This window comes from Thamnophis elegans, chromosome Z (assembly GCF_009769535.1).
Source record: "Thamnophis elegans isolate rThaEle1 chromosome Z, rThaEle1.pri, whole genome shotgun sequence".
Taxonomy (NCBI): domain Eukaryota; kingdom Metazoa; phylum Chordata; class Lepidosauria; order Squamata; family Colubridae; genus Thamnophis; species Thamnophis elegans.
Genome location: NC_045558.1, coordinates 54,413,955 through 54,431,795, shown reverse-complemented (window position 1 = coordinate 54,431,795; position 17,841 = coordinate 54,413,955). Strand labels below are relative to the sequence as shown.

At 37.0% G+C, this 17,841-nt stretch overlaps 1 protein-coding gene across 1 annotated transcript in view; it reads left to right on the top strand.

The window, feature by feature from the left end:
- PIK3R4 (phosphoinositide-3-kinase regulatory subunit 4) overlaps positions 1 to 17,841 on the top strand; it is a 53,253-nt gene that overhangs the window by 15,562 nt on the left and 19,850 nt on the right. The window contains exons 7-13 of the mRNA XM_032235731.1: positions 227 to 448; positions 6,399 to 6,572; positions 7,425 to 7,570; positions 8,162 to 8,365; positions 9,207 to 9,408; positions 10,542 to 10,741; positions 12,535 to 12,745. Coding sequence (XP_032091622.1) covers positions 227 to 448; positions 6,399 to 6,572; positions 7,425 to 7,570; positions 8,162 to 8,365; positions 9,207 to 9,408; positions 10,542 to 10,741; positions 12,535 to 12,745 — 1,359 coding nt within the window. The remainder of the gene's footprint in view (positions 1 to 226; positions 449 to 6,398; positions 6,573 to 7,424; positions 7,571 to 8,161; positions 8,366 to 9,206; positions 9,409 to 10,541; positions 10,742 to 12,534; positions 12,746 to 17,841) is intronic.

Sequence of the window (17,841 nt, the reverse complement as noted above, 5' to 3'; positions counted from 1 at the left end):
CTGACTCTACTACACTTTTTCTCTTATAACCTAGTACGTTGCATTTGTCACTCATAATGTCATCCCATAATTTGCTAAAATACATAATTCATTACATTTTCATAAATGTTAACAATTCAGCAAAGATAAAAGAAAAGATTACTGAATAAAAATATCATATTGCGTTGAATGATAGCGAATATATATTCTTCATTTTATCTGATCTGTTTCTGTGTTACTCTTGCAGAGCTTCAGGCCTTGCATGAAATGGTTCAGCAAAAAGTGGTCACTTTATTAAGTGATCCAGAAAATATTGTTAAACAGACTTTAATGGAGAATGGGATAACTCGTCTTTGTGTTTTTTTTGGACGACAAAAAGCCAATGATGTACTTCTTTCCCATATGATCACTTTTCTTAATGATAAGAATGACTGGCATTTACGGGGAGCATTTTTTGACAGCATTGTGGGTAAGTACTTAATAACAAAAATAATATTTCCATTATATTATAGGATGAATTGTTTTCTTTTTTTAACATTTATCCTTATACATTTATTTTCATTTAATAGGTTATAATATACAGTTTCGGTTGCTTTGTTTACCATCCCTTCCTCCTGTTATAACACCATCTTATTTTCCCTTTCTTTTCTCCCTCCCTCCCTTCTCTACTTTCTTCCTTCCTCCTCTCCATTTCCTTCCTTCTTCCTGTACCTTTCTCCTACTCCTGCTCTTCCATTTCCCCTTCCTACCCTCTTTCCTCCTCTTTCTCTCCTTTCCATCCTCCTCTCCTTACCTCTTTCTTTCCACCCTCTCTCCCTTCTCTACTTTCTTCCTTCCTCCTCTCCTTCCTTCTTCCCTTACCTCTCCTTTGCTCCTGCTCTTCCTCTTTCCCTTCCTACCCTCTCTCCTTCCTCTTTTCTCCCTTCCATCCTCCTTTCCTTTCCCTTTCCTTTCTCCCTCCTTCCCTTCTCTACTTTCCCCCTTCCTCCTCTCCTTCTCCTTCCTTCTTCCCATACCTTTCTCCTACTCCTGCTCTTCCTCTTCCCCTTTCTACCCTCTCTCCTCCTCTTTCTCTCCTTTCCATCCTCCTCTCCTTACCTCTTTCTTCTTTCCCCCATCATCCTTTCATTCTCTCCTCCTCTCTCCCTTTCTCTTTCTATTGTTGTTGGTGTATCTATTTTTAAATCTCAGTTTATGTTTCCTTGGGATGGTATTTCCGCCAACCCAGATATAGTTTAATATCAGTTCTTATTCCCTTACCTGTGCTAATCTATCCTAACTATATTTTCCCCCCCACACACACTTTGTATCTCTCTGTTATATATATACTTATATATTTAATGCACACAACAATAAAAAAACACAAAAAAAGAAAAAAACACAAAAAGAAAAAAAAAACCCATCATCACATAGAGCATGTCGTTTGGTTATAGGTGTTTTAACGTCCATATTCTCGAATAATATTTACCATCTCAGACTTTTCATCTAGTATAACTAAATACCTCACTTTCATTCTACGATATATATTCAGTTACCATTAATATTATTTTTTCCCAGAAAATATGCTTATGTTCATTATTATCCTTGTACTTCATACTTTCAAACAGAGGTCTTATTCCTTCATTTTTCAACAAAATGTCCTAAATAGTCACTACATATATATACCAATTTTCAATTATTCCCTTATCAAAATTATTTATCAACAGGATATCATTATAATACGTTCTTAACATTATACATTATATTACCAGTCCTCTATTAAGTATACACAAAATCATTATTATCCTTATCCTGTTTAAAGCAAAAAATTCTAAAATATTCAATTCATAGATATATTAATTTTTCATTGTATCATTGTTAATTTATTTCACAGCATAGTTGTGTCATCATTTAACTTCTTCAATTAAAGCATGAGTAAATCATTTTTCATTTCCAAGTTGTTGTTTTTTCCCCCTAGCCACCAATAAAACAAGTCCCATATCTTATAAAATTGCTCGTCCTCTTGTTCTCTAATTTCAAGTGTCAATTTACTCATTTCAGCACAGTCCATTATTTTTTGGATAACTTCTTCCTGTTTTGGTATTGTTTCATTTTTCCAGTTTTTTGCAAATACGATTCTGGCTGCTGTTAACACATTTACAATCAGATATTTTAAGTCTTTGTTATAGATTTCTGGTATGATCCCCAATAAAAAGACCTCTGGTTTAAAGTCTATTTGTTTGTGTGTCATTTTCTCCAACCACATGTGGATTTTAGTCCAGTATCTTTTAGCTTCAATGCAAGTCCACCACATGTGGTAATATGAGCCCGGTGTCTGATGACATTTCCAACACTTTTCTGATTTATTCTTGGACATTCTTGCAATTCTGGTTGGGGGTAGATGCCACCTGTAAAACATCTTATACAAGTTTTCTCTATATGCAGTAGACATTGTCATTTTATAATTTTGAGACCACAGTTTCTGCCAATTCTCTAAATCAATCCCATACCTAAAGTTTTTCCCCCAAACTATCATAGTTTCTTTAACTTGTTCTTCTTGCAATTTAACCTCCAATAAATATCCATATAGTTTTTTAATTACTTTTTCATCAGTACCTGTTAAAATTTTGTCTAACTCAGTCATTTTATTGTAAAAACCTTTGGATTTTCTATCTTCATTATATCTAGATTGTATCTGTACATATGAATACCAGTTCATTTCTATCCCTTCTTGTTTCAACTCTTGAATAGATTTGAGTTCACCCTCTGCATTCAATAATTCAACATATCTAACTGTTTGTTCCTTTTTATATATTATTGGATATGAAAATGCTTCAATTGTTGATATCCAGACTGGAATTTTTAAATAGTGTACTCTTTTTACCTTTTCCCAGTTTAATAACAACGCCTCCCTTATATAATGTCTTCTAAAATAACCATGTGCTTTAGTTCCCTTATACCATAAGAAAGCATGCCATCCCAACAGTAAATCATGACCTTCTACGTTCAATAATCTAGAGTTTTTTAATGATATCCACTCCTTAATCCACATCAAGTTTGTTGCTTGGTAATATAGCTCCCGATCAGGTAGGCCAAATCTTCCTCTAGTTCTAGCATCTTGTAGCAATTTAAGTTTTATTCTAGCTTTTTTCCCTTGCCAAATAAACTTCAAAACTATTTTATTTAAATCTTGAAAAAAATCCTTACCCAATCTGATTGGGATTGTCTGAAACAGGTATAGAATTCTAGGTAAAATGTTCATTTTAATTGTAGAGATTCTTCCCATCATTGATAAGTGCAGATTTTCCCATTTCATCAGATCAGTCGCTATTTGTTGTTTTAGTCTAGTATAGTTGTCCTCCTTAAGAGTGCTACATCTAGGTGATAAGTATATCCCCAAATATTGAACCTTACTTGTAATTTGGATCTGCAAAGTTTCTGACAACTCTTCCTTTTGTGTTGCTGGGATATTCTTTGTCATAATCTTTGTTTTATCTTTGTTTATTTTCAAGCCTGCTACTTTTCCATATTCCTCTATTCTTTCTAGCAGTTTGGGTGCTGTTTCTAGTGGATCTTCAAGAATGAAAACTAGATCATCTGCAAACGCTTGTAGCTTATACTCTTCTTTCTTAATTTTCATTCCTCTTATTTCTTCTCCTTCTCTGATCTTTCTGTTTAGGACCTCTAATGTTAGGACAAAGAGTAGTGGTGATAATGGGCAACCTTGTCTCGTACCTCTCTTTATTTCAATAGGATCTGTTAATTCTCCATTTACCATTATCTTTGCTGCTTGTTTCTGATATATCATTCGTATGGTTTGAGTAAATTTCTTCTGACCATGACTTCGGTATTTTGCTCTCAAACATCAGTTCATTCATGACTTGTAGGAGTGGGAGGGTCAATGTTTCTTCAAATGTTCTGTAAATTTCCACAGGTAGTCCATCCGGTCCTGGGGCTTTCCCATTGTTTTATTTTTTAAGTGCATCTGTTAGCTCCATCATTGTCATTTTACTTTCTAGCATTGTTCTAGTTTCATCTGATATCTGGGGAAGATTAGCATCTTGTAAGTATTTTTTGACTCGTCCCTCCTCCACCTTCTCTTGTTCATAGAGCTTAGCATAGTAGTCTTGTATAATATTTTTTTTCTCAATATTTCCATGCTGAATTTGTCCTTGTTTATCTCTTAATTGGAATATTTTCTTTGTTTCTCTCTCTTTTTTCAGCTTATATGCCAACCACCTGCCTGGTTTATTCGCATTTTCAAAATAATTCTGTTTAGCACCTCTAATTTTTTGTGCCAGTTCTTCCTTTTCCAGTAGGTCCATTTTATGTTTAATTATGTCCATTTTTATTTTGACATCTTTTTTTTGTGGCGATCTCTGTAGTTCTCTTTCAAGTATTTTGTAATCATTATCTAAAGCTTTATGCATTTGTCTTTTCTTTAGGTTTCTCTTCCTTGTGTAGTCTATTATCAAACCTCTAGTAACAGCCTTTATTGTGTCCCAAAGATTCTGCAATGATGTATCTTCTTTCCTATTTTCTTTAAAGAAAAGGACTAACTCTTTTTCCGTTTTTTGTACAAAATCTTTTTCTTTCAATATAGTATTATTTAATGTCCATCTGGATTTTGCCCTTTGGCCTTTCCATTTAATTGAAATTGGGTTGTGGTCCGCCTAGGTACTTGCTCCAATCTCAATTTCTTTTATATTGCAGCTCAACTCTGCTGAGGCCCATATCATATCTGTTCTAGAAAATGATGAGTGTCTATTTGAGTAGAAAATGTATTGTTCTTTTTTAGCATTTCTTTCTCTCCATATATCTTTTAGATTTACTTCATCTATCATAAATTGTTTTCTTAACTGACTAATTAAACAGTTTTATATATAAACTATGAACATCTACAGATCTAAGTCAGGTGAATCAATGTACCATAAATACAAATTGCTCTCTCACAAGATGACCAGTCAGATGCACCTTGAATATTGTACAGGTAGTACTAAGGTTACAATGATATTTGGAAGTGGGATTGCTCCACTAAGCAATGCAGTCATGAAGCAGAACATAGCATATCACTTAGCAATGACTGTCAAAACATCACAACCTCGTGAGTCATTAAATCATTAAGCAGTAAGAGACGAGTATCCCAAAAAGAAATATGCCATGGGTCATCTAGAGAGGACCACGAGTAGACACTAGGGAACACAGGCAGGCTGATGAAGGCCACAGGTGGGGTGGGGAGATTTCTTGCAGACATGACGATATGCTACAGAGTTCAGGTGGGAGTACTGCAAGATGTTGGTACTCTGTACCAAGGCACCTAGGGAGAAAAAGAACAGAGGCAACTTATAAGAGTGAGTTTCAACCTTTCTTGTTGACTTCCCCCTTGACTTTTCTTTTGGGAATCTAGCTGGGAAGGTCTCAAATGGTAATCAAATGACTATGGCTTATTGTAGTGTCATGAGGCAATCATGAGCCAAGCACTTGGAACATGATCACACAACATCAGGGATGCTTTAATAGCTACAATAATTTATTTATTTTTATTTTATTAATTTATTTTATTTCCAAAGTTAAAATACATTCAAAAAAAGAAAATAAAAACAAAGCAAGAGACAAAAACAAAAAATGTGCATGAAAGAAAAATCAAACGTAAATTGTTCCCCCAGTTGAATATTGATGAATATATTTCAACAACCATAGTTTCTTCCCCTTGAAAAACAGGCTTTCAATTTATAAACTTGGACAGCTCCAATTACTCAACTAATTTGACTTATCATCTTATCTACTGCAAAAAGAGTTAGCAGTTAAATCCAACATCAAAAGTGTCATTATAATTTTGAACAGTCATTGAATAAGTGATCTTGAGATGAGGACTATCAGGAATGATGCAGACTATGAATTATTCCATGTTGTCTGCCTTCAGCATATTATAATCATATATATATACACACACACACACACACACACACATACATACGTACACATACACACACACATACTGTATGTATGTATGTATGTATGTATGTATGTATGTATGTATGTATGTAGAATGGTTGCATATTTAGCACTAATGATTAGTCCTCCATCCTATACTTAAAGTTAATGCCACAGTTAGGGAAGCCATGGTCCTCCAGATGTTGCTAATTATAGTCCCAGTCAATTATGAAGGATGATGAGAATTGAAACTCAGTTACATGTGAATGGTTACGGGCTTCCCATTCCTGATGTTTTCCATTAAATACTAAAACAGTGCCAACAAATTCTGAAAAAGAAGATAGAAAATCTATAGAAAACAGCTGCTGGTCTTAAAATGACATTCAGTTTCATTCTTTTTCAAAATCAGGCAAGTTGTTTTACAATATATGTTGAATTTAGTTCATAAAATTATTTAGTTTTTTAGGAATTATAATTTGTGTTTTTTAAATCTGTCTGGATTTCAGGTGTGGCTGCTTATGTTGGCTGGCAAAGCTCTTCCATTCTAAAGCCTTTGCTTCAGCAAGGACTGAGTGATGTTGAAGAATTTGTAATATATAAAGCTCTCAATGCCCTTACCTGTATGTGCCAATTAGGGCTTCTGCAGAAACCTCATATATATGAGTTTGTGTGTGATATTGGTAAGTCAGCTCCCTCTCCCCTTCCTATTTCAAAAATCTTTGTATGACATGTAATTTAATCACTGGTATATAGTCTTTCTCTCTAATTTAAAATCATCCAAGTGGTTCCCAGAATATACAACCTTCATAGTTTTTGGCTGGAATTCTTGCAATTGTAATCTGAACACATTTAGATGGTATCAAGTTAGGAAAGATTCTACCAGATTAAAATAGCTTTATCAAATTATCAGTTGACATAGTTTATTAAATTATCCTACTCTTTCAAATGTAATTGAATTCTTTCAAAGTAACTCTGGTTAGTGATTGATAACATTTTACATTCATAAAATACAGCCTTCCTACACAATCCTACTACTTCCACTTCTTTACTTACCAATATTTTAGGAAAAGGCATAAAACTGCATCATATCTTTTCATGGTAGTGCTGAAAACCATCCATCTAGAAGCATCAAAAAATCAGTAGGTTTAGCCAGAAAATTGTTTCTATTTCCTAGCTTGAAAACAGTCCAGCTGAAATACCTAGCTACTAGGTATTACTAGGTGGAACATTATGTGATGACTTTTGCAATGAATTATAGGTTTGTGGATGTTATTATGAACAGTTAGGAATAAAATCAAAAATATTACAAAGCAGCAAGGAATTAAATTCTTAATAGAATATTCTGCCACATGCTAAAATTATAATTTTGAAGGAATAATAGATGAATAAATAGAAACTTTCTTCCTCTGGATTCATTTATTTGTATTTTCAGCTGGAATTGTTATGTGCATGTGTGTAAGAAATTGTGTAGGTTTTTCCTTTAGGATTTGAACTATGTTTCTAATCTTATTAAAATCAATGTTTCTTTTTAGCTCCTTTTTTGTGCCATCCTAATCTCTGGATACGTTATGGAGCAGTAGGATTTATCACTGTTGTAGCACAGCATTTGAATATTGCTGATGTTTATTGCAAACTAATGCCTTACTTGCACTCCTTCATCACCCAGCCAATAATACAGGTAATAAACCAAGTGCATATTATTATCATTCATAGCAATGCACTATATAAGAGATCTTAAACTTTGCTTTACATTTTTCTTTTGTGAAAACTGTTTAGATCAGAAAGAGCGATCATAGTTAGTATAGCTGAAATGAAATCTTGCATACCTTTTCTTCAATGGCAGCAGTACCAGCTATTGTTGCAATTTATAATTTTCTCCATTTCTGTATTACTAATCATTTTTTGGAGATGGAAGAATTTCAGTGATAATTAAAATTGTGACCACATGTGGCCAATGACTTGTTCACTTTCCCTTTTTAAAATGAAATCAATGGTTGTTTATGATTTACAAAACTTTACAAGGAAGTAACAATTCCATGGCATTTTAAATAGAAAGAGTGTTGTAAAAGAAACAAATGGAAGCCAACAGTCAATCTAAAGCTGCATTTGAAACCATTTCACGGGAAGTGATTTTTTAAACTTCCTCTTTCAAAAGTCTGCCATTGTATTAGATCTCTGTGGAAAGAAGAAATTTTTCTTTAAAAAATGAACTCCTTATGTTTTGTTTCCAATGGAACTTGATGTCTTCCTTGTTTTCTGTCAACTACAGATAGATAAAGAAATTGTTCTTCTGAGTGTTCTCAAGGAACCTGTAAGCCGTTCTATATTTGATTATGCTCTAAGGTCTAAGGATATAGGAAGCCTTTTCAGAACACTACAGCTTCGTCAGAAAAAAAGAAGTGGGATCCTTTCTGACTATCCACCTCCTGAAGATCCTACAATTGCACAACTGCTAAAGAAGCTACTTTCTCAAGTAAATATTTTCCAGTATAATAATAGTAAAGCCAGGCAGAAGCTATGATCACCCAAAGATATAAATCATGGCAGTAGCTGTGCAACATTCAGATAAATGGGTGGCACATCATTCTGTTCACAAAACCCTCCTTGAATTTATTTTGTGACACACCACTATTCATTTTCCCAGTAATTCAGTATTGGCCTCTAAAATATCATACCTATATTAAATAATATAAATTGCTCTTAGGAAAAAAGAAATCTAGGTTAGAAATTTAGCTTGTAGGGGAAGAACACATCCAGACTGCCTTGAAATTTTTATATTTAAGTATTGTTTTTATATTTAAGTATTGTTCTTCATTAATTGAGATTCTTAAGTTTAAGGTTTAATCTGCTGATTTAAATTTTGTGGTTGACAATTTTCTTAAAAGTGATAGAAAATTCTTGTGTCTATTATGTGGAAATATTAAATGTATTAAATGACCTGATTGTATAAATAAAATATAATCATTTCTATTAATGAACAAAAAATATTTTATTAAATCTATCATGCTTTAGAAGTTATAATCTTTTTGACAGTTACGTTGGATATGTTTGTTGGATTACCAAAATAATAATTTACATTATGTGACTGAGGAAGGCATTCCGTGTCGTAAATTATTTTGATTACTAAACAGCAACTTATTTTTCTTTTTCGCTTTGCTTTTGTATTTAGCAAAGGATTTATTAACAAATAATTTAGTTCTTGATTTCTAAAAGGCACTCATATTAATTCACTTAGATCCTAGTTGCTACACATTATGTATAACTTGGAATTCTCACCTGTTTATGATAATTTCACCACTATGTTTTGGGACTAGGGGATGACTGAGGAAGAAGAAGGCAAGCTGCTAGCCTTACGAGACTTCATGTTAAAGTCCAATAAAGCCAAGGCCAATGTAGTGGATCAGAGTCACCTTCATGACAGCATTCAAAAAGGTGTAATCGACTTGGCAGCTTGGGGAATAATTGGGAGACAAATTGATCTAATTAAAACTAAGCAGGAAGCTGATGATAAACGTGGTTAGTATAGTTTCATGGTTTTCATCTTACTTTTTACTAACTTATATGTGGAAATTTTTATTAGTCATTAGTGCAGCTGGGATTCATATTTAGTCATGCGTAATTGGACTGCCAAAAGTGGATTTTCCTACCATTTATGTTTATTATTTTCTGAAAATACTACCTAAAGGATCAGAGGGATTGTGTTGAATGAGCATCTCTGCCATGACTTGCCTTACCTTATCTTTTCAAGGTAATTATACTTTGACATATACAGGTAGTCCTTGACTTATGACCATAATTGAGCCAAGAATTTATCTTACTAAATGAAACATTTGTTAAGCAAGTTTTGCCTCATATTATGATTTTTCTTGCCACAGTTGTTAAGTAAATACTGCAGTTGTTAAGGTAACAACATGATTGTTAAGTGAATCTGGCTTTCCCATTGACTTTGCTTGTCAGAAGATGGCAAAAGGTGTTCAAAGGACCCCAGGACACAGCAGCTGTCATAAATATGAGTTAATCTGAATTTTGATCACATGGCCAGCTGAGTGCTGCAGTCGTCATAACTGAGAATAATGGTTATGTCACTTTTTTCAGTGACGTTGTAACTTTGAATGGTCACTAAATGAACTGTTGTAAATCAAGAACTACCTGTAATATTCTTCTTCTAGATGTGTCTCATTAAGTGAAAAGCAATCTTTAATAATGAATGATTCCTCACCCCTTGCAGTTCGGGATGCCGAGCACATAGCTGGTGTTTTAATATCTTGTTGAAAATGAAATTAAATTTCAAACCAACAATATGTGGCATTGTAGCAAATAATATACCATTATGGTTAAGCTGTCCATTTTGAATACAGATTAAATAGTCTGAGGTCTATATGGTTTAACTGTTTTATAAACATGGAGTACCTTTGGGGATTAAGATGAATGTTATTTAATGTTAGGCTGAAACGTTTGTCCAAATTCTTAGTCACTGATTTATTTGATCCAGCACTGGCCTTTTCCCCTTTAATATCTGTTCAAAATAAATCAGGGTGGGTGAGTCTATATATGTTAATTCTGCAATTATTCCAATCAATCTGGATTTTTTTGCTGTACATCATGTTCAGTCTCATGGTAATCCTTCTTTTGGGACTTGTTGATTTTAGCTAGAAAACATGTAAAACAAGATTCAAATGTAAATGAAGAATGGAAGAGTATGTTTGGCTCTTTGGAACCTTCTAGCATACAGCAACCCCTTAGCAAAGGCTATGTCCAAACCTCAGACCAGGAAGCTATCCAAATTGGAAAACCTCTTCGATCAGAATCCTCCGCTGGCATTTGTGTGCCTTTATCATCATCTCCACAGGTATTTGAAGGAATATTTTAATTAATTTTATGTTTCAACCTTAAAAGTCATTTTAATGTCTCAGAATTTTTCTACCTCAGAACCTGTGATAAAGAGGGTAAATGCCAAATTCTGGTTAACTATGAATCAGATAATTGGTTGCTTCCAACTGAAGAACCAACAGCTGCTAGAAGAATATATACCATATTTTTTGGAGTATAAGACACACCAAGATTTTGCAAGGCAATTTAAAAAAAAAAGTTTTTGCAGACCTCCCAAAAATGCCCCCTTTTTCACGAAACGGGCCTGTTTCCCCACCCCACACAAAAAGGGCATGAATAGCCTTTAGGAAGCTTGTAGAGTGCTCCTGGGAGGGTCCAAAAACGAGCAAAAACCGGCCCCTTTTTTGTTAGAAAGAGGGCATGCATACACTTTAGGAGGCTTATAGAGTGCTGGAGGCTGGGAGGGGGGAACAAAATTGAGCAAAAAAACAACCCATTTTTCAGTCATTTCTGCCCTCTTCAGCCCCTATGAGCACCCTGAAAGCCTCCTAAATGCTATGCACACCATTTTGGTGAATTGGCCGGGGTTTCAGGAGGCAAAAAATGCTGTATTCAGTGATTAAGACGCACCAGATTTTCAGCCTCTTTTTTGAGGGAAAAAGGTACGTCTTCTACTCCGAAAAATGCAGTAATACTTCTCCTGTGTCATCTCAAGATCAGTAATCTAGATCCTGGGTCCCTGATTGATGTAGTTTAGAGTTTCACAGAAGAGCTAAGCCATTGATCCAATATCCCTCAAAACAGTACAGTGTGCAGTTCACATATAACCTAAGCCTTTCACCAATAATGTGTTTGTATCTATGTATGTATGTGTACACACACACACACACACACACACACACACATATATATAAACAAACCTAGGTATTTCACATATATAACATAACCTAGGCCAGTGATGGCAAACCTTTTTGAAAAGGCATGCCAAAATTGTGCGTTTTGTAAAGGCGTGCCAAAATTGTGCGCGTACATACTATCATGCGTGCCCACACACACAATGGAATGTGCCCAACCCACCTGTGTATGTGCACGCACCCCCCATGCATGCATGCACACACATACCCTCCGCACATATTGGGGGGGGGGAGTTTTTGCCCTCCTCAGGCTCTGTAGGCTTTCCTGAAACCTGCGGAGGGTGAAAACAGGCTCCCTTGGCCCACCAGAGGCCCTCCGGAAGCCGGAAAAAGATTGTTCCAAACTTCCATTTGGCCCGTTGGGCCTGTTTTTTGCCCTCCCCAGGCTCCGGAGGCTTTCCTGAAGCCTGGGAAGGGAGAAAACGCTTTTCTCCGGCCCTCCAGAAGCCTGGAAATTAGTGCACGCTGGAGCTGACAGCTTGCATGCTGGCAAATATGGCTCCACGTGGCACCTGTGGCACATTTTTCCTTGTCTACTTGGTGAACATCAGAGCACATTTTCTCAGTTACTGTGATGATAGACTTTTTTTCAGAAAACTTGCTACTATTCATTGAACATAAAGAAATGCATTTCTAAATGTCATTGAATCACTTCATACAAAGAAAATCCTTAATGCTCATTCATGATTGCTTATGCTTGGTTCTCTATATCAGTCATTGTAAATAATGAACCTAGATAGCTTGGGGCATTTTTTTTACTGTTATATAGAAACAATGGACTCAAATTGAAGTGATAAAAAATCATGCAAGCAGATTTCTAATGCAAAACCTTAGAAGCTATCTGTTTTTTAACTATATATCATGCGATTATCCAACATGATTTATGTATGGCTTTCAGGCAGCAGATGGACAAGCTATCCAAGTCAGAAAACCAATTATACAAGTTATAAGCAGTGTAATTTCCCCTTCTACATACCAACTGCGCATTACTACTTGTAAAACTGAACTTCAACAGCTAATACAGCAGAAGCGTGAACAATGCAATGCAGAAAGAATAGCAAAACAGATGATGGAGAATGCAGAATGGGAGACAAAGCCACCACCCCCAGGTAATACCAGTGTATTCTTAAACAGCTATGTTTAAAAAGCTATGAAGGTAACATAACATGGGATTTTAGTCCTGCTGAGATAGCAGCAGATTTTGAAAAAGAGAAATTCCACTTCTTATGTTTTTTTCCAATAAAGTCTAAAGTGATAAAATGCCACTTGCTTGTTCTAGCTGTAACTGATGTTGTGTGAATGTAATAAGCACTTGCCTAGAAGATATGAAATTCTCAGACTATTTAATCTCATCCACCAGTCTTTAATACATCAAGTTAGGTAGTTGCTTCTGGGCTAAAATAGCCATAGTTTCATATTTCTCATGTCCATATTTCTGATGTCCAGTTCTCAGATACCTTTTCCTTTCTTTTTAGACCATGATCTGAAGTTTTTGAACAAGGGTATGTTTTATAATATACTGTGTTTTTCCAAAAATAAGACTCAGCCTTATATTTTTTGGCTCCAAAATAAGCATTAGAGCTTATTTGGGGGGGAAACACAATATCAGGGTAATCAGACCGGCTGGGCATCCCACCCCAGCGCTCACAAGTGGCAAGCACATGGGATCTGAGACTGTTTGGCAGCAGCCACCACCTTCTGGCTCCTTGATCAGGTCACTCTGGGACTGCACAGCCCATGCAGAGCAGGTCAATTGATTACCTGTCCAAGCAGCAGATGGATGCAGAGGCACAGGAGGGAAGACAAATGATCCAGACATGCCGCATGGGCTGCAGGCAACCTTAGAGACACAAAGATGAGCCTCCCGCAGCCAGTTACCCATTCTGCCCTACCTTCCCTTGGCTTGCCTGTAGTCCGCATGGCATACCTTGATCACATGCCTTCCCCCTGCGCCTCTGCTTCCAACTGCTGCTGGTGTCAACCCACAGAGAGGAACCTCCCGCAGCTGGCTGCCCACTCTAGCCATCAACTTTTGGCTTTCTTGCAGGACATCCAGATTGCCTACATGCCTCTGCTTGCTGCTTGGAAGGGTACTCAACTCACCTGCATTGCACGGGCTGGAGCCAACTTCTGTGCTGGTCACACACACACACATGGCTGATTGCGATCTTAACTGAGATATATTTTTGGGGTAGGGCTTATATTAGAAGCACACTAAAATCACGTTAGGCTTATTTTCTAGTTAAGCAATAGTAATTACCCCTATATATTATCTAATCTTAATATATTAAGTATCAAAAGGTGTATAGCAGATTACGGATTTCCTGATAATTACAACTGACATTTATGCTTATGTGGATATTTTTGAATTAGTACATTTTCTACATAAGAACATTGGCTTAAGAGTGTCTGCCATTTTATCATAAGAAAATTTCAAAATATATTACTGTGTTTCCCCGAAATTATGACATGTCCTGATAAGACCATGCCATATTTTTCCTTTGTGAAAAAATATATACCCTCTCCCAATAATAAGCTCCCTGGACAACCCCCCCTCCAGCCAGGCAGAGCGCCACTTACCAACCTAGCGATATCCCAAAGGTGCAAAAGCGCAGGAGCTGGGGGGGAGGGGAGGCAAAGGTGCCCACATTGCTTGACGCCTTTGGGATACTGCTAGGTTGGTGGGTGGTGCTGTGCCCAGCTGGAGCGGGGGGTTGCCGGGCAGCTGTTCTCATGAGCAGCCGCCTGGCACCCCTTTCCAGCCAGGCAGAGCACCATTCACCGACCTAGTAATATCCCAAAGGCGGTAAGCCGTGTGGTGCTCTGCCCAGCTGGAAAGAGAGGTTGCGCGAGCACTTCTTCTGCCTCCAGCTTGCGTGCTTCCCTGCCTCCCCATGCCCTCTCCCTGCAAGGCTGGGCCAGGGCGCCGCCAGCGCTGCTATCCCACTGCCGCCCCATTGCCACCACCATGCTCCAACCATAACCAGCTTCCAAACTCCGGAGATCCGCTGCTGAGTCTTCTGGCAGCGGCTGCTCTGGGACTATGCTCCGTGGTTGTGGTCTGGATAGAGCGTAGTCCCGGAGCGGCCGCTGCAAGAAGACTCGGCAGCAGATCTCTGGAGTTTGGAAGCTGGTTATGCTCGGAGCATGATGGCGGCGGTGGTAGCAGGCGGCGGCGGCGGCGCCCTGGCCCAGCCCTGCAGGGAGAGTTGGGTATGGTGAGGCAGGGAGGCACGCGAGCTGGAGGCAGAACAAATGCCCGTTCAACCTCTCTTTCCAGCCGGGCAGAGCCAAACGCGGCTTAACACCTTTGGGATATTACTGGGTCGGTGAATGGTGCTCTGCCTGGCTGGAAAGGGGCATTGCTGGGCGGCTGTTCATGAGTGTGGTCACCTCATGGTGGCATTGTTGCACTGCTGTGACAGCGCAACACAGCCGTTTGCCCCTGAGGCTGTGCCCAGCTCTTCGGGCGCCCACTTGCAAGAGAGCGGCCACCCGGCAACTCCAAAACAATACCCCCCCCCCCGATGATAAGGCCCAAGCAAAATTTGGGGGGGGGGTCAAAAGAAAATAAGACCCTGGTAAAACATGGTATAAGATTAAAATAATCTACAATATAATCTCAAAAAATTATGAAAATGATTGTCAGCTATAAATAACCAAAGGTCTAGATGACATAACATTTTCTTAATTGCCATTTTGCAACTAGTTAAATGAATATTAACAATGTTCCTTGTACTAAAACGTATTTATAGAAATAGTCTTACAATCACCTGTCCTTCACATGGACAGCAGTGCTGAAAACCGGTGTGTGCATGCGCATCAACCAGCTGGTTGTCAGGTGCACATGCGTACCAGAACCTGGAAATTCGGCTTTTCCCGAGTGTGATCCTTTCGCGCTCGTGTTAGTGCTGAAACCATCCTGCACCTGCTGATCACTAGGCACGCATATGTGCTAGAACCCAGTAGTTCGTTTTTTCCAGAGCATGGCCCTGACAAGCTTGTGTGTGTGCGATGTTTCCACGTGACAATTTGCCATCACTATGATATATAGTATTTTAAGCTCATATTAATCCATATGAAACTTCTGCTATTCCAAGAAGAAAACCATATGCAAAGTGAGAATGGTCTTAGAAAATGAAAGATACCCAGCATAAATTATGACATTATTGACCAAATTATTTTTATTATAAAATAATTATTTTGATTATTTCATATATTATTAGAAAAGTTCAAAAGTGACATGTATCAGAAATTCATAATTCTTATTTCAAGCTAGTTTTAAAAGATGTAACTGCTTTTGTTGGTGCAGGAGCTGTTCTGCATAGAATCATTTTTGACAAGATAAAATTGCTATAGTTTGTCTTCCATAAGTGCTACATAGTCAACATGAAATTTCTGTATCTAAGAACTTTGTCATTAATACTAATGGAGGAAGGAGAAAGTGAGGAATTTATAAAATGTTCTTTCTGTTGAGAATGAGAATACCTTTGCAAATTTGAAAGCCTCTAGGAGAAAATTACAGAATACAGGAAGTGTATGGACCTACAGTGGTGGGAGAAAGTTTGTGAATTCTGTAGAACTATCCATGTCCTGAAGTATTTGATGTACAGTGACATAATGAGCCCTATTAAAGTTATTCTACTTAAGCAAACAACATTCTGAAGAATATACTACATCATATCTTTAATGAACACATTCACTACCTTGCTAGAAAAATTATATGAAGCCCCTAAGTTATTCAACTTTCAAGACAGTGAGTTAAATTCAAACTTTTCACTTAATGAGATAATAATCATGACTTAGGAATTCGGCTGTATTAAAATAGATGTGTTGATTGTTACCATGAGAATCTGCACTTTATGATGCAGGGTTGTAGAAGTGAAGTTAAGTGATGACACTGGGTGATGAGGAAAAACAACTTCAAATGCTCCTACAACTAGAAAAGGCATTAAAACTTTTGCGGCAGACTTGGGCCTTCACCAATTTAGGACAGAAAGTGTACAAGAAAAGAAAATGCAGTATTATTATTACTCTTTCTAATGGTTATCCAACAAAAAAAATTCCAAAGACGATATATGCAGTGTTCAAAAGGTTGCAAAGGAAGTCAGGTCTGTGAAAAAGTGTTTGCAGGTCTTTCATGTCAATGTCTCTAAGGGTATTGGGCATGGGAGAATACAGAAAGTAAACTATCGTTCTTGGGAAATTATATGCTGTTGTTTCAAGTTTCCCATAGATCCCCTAGATGATTTGGTAAGCCACCACAACAGTATTCTATGGAAAGATGAAATATTCTGGCGTTAATAAAAATATTATTTGAGAAAAATAATGAATTACACAAAAAGAACTTCATCGTAACCATTAAGTGGTAGTAGAAACATACGGACTGAAGTTGGTTTGTAGTCTCAGGACTCAGATGGCTCACATTCTTTATGGGATAACAAGAGTTCTGATTGCACCTGGAAATTTTACAGGAGAATATTGAGGTATCTGTCCATGATGAGTCAGGCACAAGACAACTTGTGGGCATTGATTGCAGAATTATTTTTCATCATTATCATAGCTGAGAAGAGTTGGTTCTGGGGCAGTTAGTAACTAAGGATTACCTTTATTGTAGGGTTGTGGATATTCTAAAGAGTTCACAACTTTCGCCCACCACTATAAAGAGCCACCATTTGTGACATAAACAAGGAATTCTGAGTAAATAGTTCCCAGTTGAATGAAGTTCTGCTGCATTACATTATCCTATTAGAGCTGCAGAAAATTGTAGTCTAATTCTAAATCAAATACTCCACAATATTCTATTTTGACACAGACTACCTCCCTCATCTAGTTACTTTATGTACTTAAAATTGTTGCAGTTCTTCATGGTATTTTGATGTATTGCCATATTTAGATTAAATGGAATGGGGAAAGGGAAAAGGAAAGTAAAAGAAATAGATTTGTCTTGTGACCTTATCAATAATTCCACTGTCTATATTATTTCAGTATTTGTATATAAGAACTATAGTTAGTTAGCTTATGTTAGTGTATGATTATTAAATGTTTATACCCTGTATTTTGCTCTGGGAAGTTGGGGTGTGTGGAGGGGTAGCAGGGGGTAGGGTGGGGGTGGAGGGAGGGAAGAGGGGGGGAAATATTTGTAAAATTTATTAAAACTTTTCAATAAAAAAAGAACTATATACGTTGGTGATTATGGTAAGTC